The sequence below is a fragment of the Cryptococcus neoformans genome, chromosome 3 (genome assembly GCF_000149245.1).
Source record: "Cryptococcus neoformans var. grubii H99 chromosome 3, complete sequence".
Lineage (NCBI taxonomy): Eukaryota > Fungi > Basidiomycota > Tremellomycetes > Tremellales > Cryptococcaceae > Cryptococcus > Cryptococcus neoformans.
This window is the reverse complement of record NC_026747.1, coordinates 297,501-302,500: the sequence shown is the minus strand read 5'-3', so window position 1 is coordinate 302,500 and position 5,000 is coordinate 297,501. Positions and strand designations below refer to the sequence as shown.

Below are 5,000 nucleotides of genomic sequence, written 5' to 3'. Positions count from 1 at the left end.
CCAGATGCCGCTTTAGAGCATGTCTATTACCATACTTACTGGCGTGCGGATTTACTCCCCTTTGGGGAGAGACAAACCGCAACGTTCCTCTCGTTCCTAGCTACACAGCCCCTTTTGCATTCGACCTTGATCGTCTGGACAAATGGCGCCAATGTCTTGAGTGCCAATCCGCATGTGGCACCGTTCCTGAAGAGATGGGGCGAGTACATTCAAGTTCGCGAAGTAGATCTGGACGTCCTCACCCAAGGGACAGAATTGGTCTCGATTTTGGGTAGTAATGGAGGACCGAAAGGAATATTTGATGAGAGGGCATGGGTGGACGGGGATGCGGTGAGACTGTTGGTGCTTTGGAATTATGGAGGAATATGGATGGACATGGACCAGCTCTTGACAAGAGATCTACATCCTCTTACAGAGGAAGAATGGGTTACCCAATGGGATTGTTATGGTGAGTTTCCTCTTCCACAATCGCTGTTGGCCATTTGAAATAACCATCTTTTTTTTTTTTTCCTTTTTCCTTTTAGACAAACCATACTTCTCCCTTAATGGTGCTCTCATGCACTTCCAGCCTTTCTCCCCATACCTCTGCGAAGCGTTCCATATCATGGCCACTTCCCCCCTTCCAAAACCCAATACGTTTACCTGGGGCTCGCACCTCTACGCCAAGCTGCATCGACATCTGATAGCCGCGAACAAACGGCCATTCGCCGTACTTCCATGGTGTTTCTCTGACCCAAGGAATTGCAGACTCGATAACCGATTCCCTGACCCATTCGCCCCTGACCCATCTACATTTGCTGGTATCCCTTGGTCCTCCTCCCTAGATGGTAGCCATGGAGGCAAGTCAGGTAGGGAACTGCTGGAAGAAAAATCGTCACATGTCTACTCGATTCATCTCCATAACCAGTGGTCGAAAAGTTTCCCGGCGGGTGGATGGGTGGAGAGGCTGTTGGATGGGTACAAGGTGCAGGTGGAAAGGGTGGAGAGGTATGCCGAGGCGGCGGGTCTGGTTAGGGATGGGCGAATTGTTCTTGGATAAAGCCATGGGAAGGGAGAAAGCTGGGGGAGGAAAGAGGGTAGCATGGAGGAAGGGAAGAGAGTCATCTGTGAAGTAAACCATTATTGTTGTACCAAATAGTCACTTTCAAGTCTTCTTACGCGCGACCCGCCACGTAGAAAAAAAAGCAATTCCGGCCTTCATATATAGAGTAGTAACGCATAAACCCTTTCTCGCAACCACACAAAAACGGACTGAAAGTGCCGCTCTCGGATTTTTGGATTAGTACGTACTCGTAACCCCAAGTAGTTTCGCAGCCCACATGTGCCAGGTAGGTGATGCTGGATGCTGGCAATCTCCGCTTCTATATAACGTAATTTTTATGAACTGCATGATATCTCATGACTTTTCCGTGGTGGTTTGTCCGGATGGCGAAAGGAAATGAAGTGTAGATATGTAAAAAAATGGTCCATAAATTGTACTCTTCTGGATCTATTTCTCTAGCATGGCTCATGGTTCATGGGTTATCGGTACTCGTACAACGTGAAAATCTCGACTACTCTCCCACCGGCAAGTCTCTCCCCCCCTTCTAAAGAGCGAACGTACTCTACTTTCTCTGCTCGATGGCGCTTCCCCCAGCAAGGATTTAAACTCCCAAACTGTTCTGTGACTGCCCGGATGCGAACAAAGATTTTTTGCGCAAAAACTCGTCATAGGCGAATTCGGCGTACTTGGGCCTGGCAAGTGAGTTAAGCGCTACTTTAACGTCTGTTTTGATATCATCTATGAGGGCCTCTGTTTACAATGATTTTGCGATGATGTTTCAGTGCGGTTGGTTAATTGATTGTGAAGATGGGGAAAACGGGATAGGAATGAGTCAAAAGGTCGAGGGTGTGGTGAGATGGAACAAAGTGAGAACGGGTGGAGAGGGTAATGAGGTCAGCCTCTAATCTGCAAGATTGTCCTCAAGGGAAACGAGGAAAAGAAAGGATGATTGGGCTAACCTTTAGAGACGTAATCAAGTTCGGGTCTGATGTATCCAAGGATCACGATACTCATATGATGTCCATAGAAATCAGCTTTGAAAGGGTGCATGATATGCACTTCCTACTCTCCAGCGTAAGCATTTGGTATTTAATGAAGGATGTGGTACGACTTACGGCGGTGATTTTTTCATTTTTAAAGTAAGGGTTCCACCCAACACTCATCACCATCGGCCAAACTTTCTCATCTTCCTTACTCCATCTTTGGGCACGGTGTTCGGGAGGGTAAGGTGCGGTGATGGTAGGTAACGCCTCCAACTGAGCTTCACTCTCGATTTTTTTACCCTCAGGGCCAGGTGTAGAGGGTTTGGAGACGACGGGGGTAGGAAGGGCGGATGGGAGAGGGGTAGATAAGGAGGGATGAACACGGGCAAAGCCGTAGTAGATACCTGTAAGGCCGAGATCGTTAAGTGGACCCAAAGACTCGTCTGGAAGATTGGCTGGAACGAGTCAAGTATTCGTCAGCAAACCGTAGGCTCACCATGGTAAGTAAATCATACCTGTAGGAATCCCCAAATACCTCGCACCTCTACCAAAACCTTTGGTGACGGTCCCTTCAAGCTTGAGCGGATACGGAGCTTCAGGCTCGTCAGGGCCTACGATAGTAGGGCGGTTTGATCGGGAAACGGGGGCCATTGGAGCTTCGCGAGGCATTTTGCGATTTGTTTTGGAGGTGAGTAACGAGGACGGTGGAATGATAAGACAGTCTATAAAAGCCGAAGAGAAGGAATGTTCGAGGAGCGGTGGTTGTGCGATGGTCATCATTGAGGTGCAAGGGCGCATAATCGCCGGATAACGGCGATCGCCGATACCGGGCTTAAAAAAATAAGAATATAAGAGTGCGTGTGTTTATCATTTACGTAAAATTATTTTTAAATTGCTTACGAATAATTCAGGTTTCCGGGGGGTTTTATTTGGGAAATGGCGGCGGGAACATCACCGGTGACCGAAGGAGGTCGCATAATAAATAAATAAGTACTCTTCGCAACGCAGCAAATGATGACGGATGAACAGGCAATTCTTCATTTTATCGACTTGGATTAACTTTTTCATCCCTCGCTCGTCCATATCCCTGTAGTTTTAGTCCACGGGACTAATAGTCATTAGAAAAGGCGTCTTGCCACTTTTAGTTACATAGTACGCTCTTCAACTTGCTATTGACAGATCGGCCAGTCGGGGAGATACTTTGGCTGTCGCTCGACCTTCAGATATTCGGGACGTGCCCATACAGTCACTTTTTTTAATCTCTTCGCCAACTTCTAGATGGCTGGCCAAGCAGCCTTTGAGGCTTTCGCCTCGAGACACACCCGCCCGTATGACTGTACGTTTCCTCCAAAAATTGTCTCATCCCATAGGGATCTCGACTTCACCCAGTGCTTCGAACACGCCGTTCTGCTGCCCGTTCCTCTCGCCTTCTTCACTTTGCTTGCACTTTTCCAGATCTTCAGAATCACAAAACAAGTCAAGAAAGGCGGACTGAATGGCGGACTTGCATGGATTACGAGGTCTAGAAGAAGTGAGAGAATATGCTCCACCAAGGTGGTACGTTGGCTTCCGTGTCTGTGCGTTATCATGACTCACTTTCTTTTAGGGCATCCTCACAGTTTCTGCCCTCTTCTCCCTGGTTTCATTATGCCTTACATTCAAAAACATCTCTGTAAACCTTCTTTCCGCCGTCCACTACCTCCTGCTTTTCGTGACTCTCCTATCGCTTATCCACCTCACCACTTTGAACCATCACACTTCTCGAACTTCATCGACTATTATCCTCCTTTTCTATCCTACCTATCTCCTCGTATCTACCATCCGCCTTAGGACGATGATCGTTGCTGGTGCCCTCAACTCTGGTCTCATCCATTCCACCTCAGGGCGCTTATTGCTGGCAAGGCAGGCTTTCTGGTTCGCGAGTATTCTTGCGGCTTTTCCCGCTTTCCTTCTAGAGTTATACTCTCCTGAAAAGAAATGGCAGAAATGGAGCGCTCCTTGGAAGAGAAACGGCAAGATTGCCTTGGAGGACGACGAAGAGGAAGAAGCGGATGGAATCGAGAGCTTGGACGGCCAAGGTGCTGTACCCGGCAAGAACGCTTACGGCGACGTCGAGAGCCCCGTTTCCACCGCCAATATCTATGAAATTCTGACCTTTTCTTGGCTCACTCCTCTTCTCTCCCTTGGTACTCGCAAATACCTTGGTGAAGAAGACATGTGGGCGCTTCCCGCTGAAGACTCTGCCGAAGCTCTTTCCAACCGTCTTGCGGAAACCTGGAAATCGCAAGCTGAACAGGTCAAAGCTGGCAAAAAGAAGAGCCCTTCACTCAAGATCGCCCTCGTCAAAGCTTACGGTGGTCCTTATATCGTTGCTGGTATCCTCAAGGCCTTGTATGATATGATCAATTTCCTGCAACCTCAACTTTTGAGGTTGTTGCTCAACTTTGTCTCGAGCTACACTAGTGAACGTCCGATGCCGCCCGTTACTGGGTACGCTATTGCCATTTTGATGTTCATCAGCGCAAACGTAGGAACCGCCGTTTTGCACCAGTATTTCCAGCGATGTTTTACCACCACTATGCGTATCCGAGGTGGACTTGTCACTTTGATTTACCGCAAGGCACTTGTCCTTAGCAACGGCGAAAAATCTGGCAGGACCACGGGTGATATTGTCAACCTTCAGAGCGTTGATGCCGTCAGGATTGCAGATGTTTGTCAGTACGGTCACATTGCTTGGTCAGGTCCCTTCCAGGTGGGTATTATTGTCTCGACTGTAAACAGCAATTAGCTAATCTTCTCAGATCCTCATTGCATTCATTTCTCTGTACAGGCTTGTCGGTTGGCAAGCGTTTATGGGTGTCGCTGTCATGGTGGTCAGTTTGCCAGCAAACACTCTCATTGCTCGATTCAACAAGCGCTATCAACGACGATTAATGAAGATCAAGGACACTCGTACTCGTACCATGAACGAGATC

At 48.2% G+C, this 5,000-nt stretch overlaps 3 protein-coding genes; 2 read left to right on the top strand and 1 right to left on the bottom strand.

The window, feature by feature from the left end:
• Positions 1-1,410, top strand: part of CNAG_02975 (hypothetical protein) — a 2,215-nt gene extending 805 nt beyond the window's left edge. The window contains exons 2-3 of the mRNA XM_012192433.1: positions 1-448; positions 525-1,410. The exon at positions 1-448 is cut by the window's left edge and continues 634 nt beyond it. Coding sequence (XP_012047823.1) covers positions 1-448; positions 525-1,039 — 963 coding nt within the window. The 3' untranslated portion in view covers positions 1,040-1,410.
• On the bottom strand, positions 1,408-2,783 carry CNAG_02976 (riboflavin kinase). XM_012192865.1 has 4 exons: positions 2,541-2,783; positions 2,158-2,480; positions 2,002-2,104; positions 1,408-1,792 (listed from the first exon to the last, which is right to left on the bottom strand). Exons 1-4 carry the CDS (start codon positions 2,692-2,694, stop codon positions 1,644-1,646), a joined length of 729 nt encoding a protein of 242 aa, XP_012048255.1. The 5' UTR covers positions 2,695-2,783; the 3' UTR covers positions 1,408-1,643.
• Positions 2,784-3,044: 261 nt separating this feature from the next.
• The window catches only part of CNAG_02977 (metal resistance protein ycf1), a 5,758-nt gene continuing 3,802 nt past the window's right edge, over positions 3,045-5,000 (top strand). The window contains exons 1-3 of the mRNA XM_012192432.1: positions 3,045-3,582; positions 3,632-4,777; positions 4,827-5,000. The exon at positions 4,827-5,000 is cut by the window's right edge and continues 1,824 nt beyond it. Of these exons, the coding sequence (XP_012047822.1) occupies positions 3,304-3,582; positions 3,632-4,777; positions 4,827-5,000 (1,599 nt within the window). The 5' untranslated portion in view covers positions 3,045-3,303. The remainder of the gene's footprint in view (positions 3,583-3,631; positions 4,778-4,826) is intronic.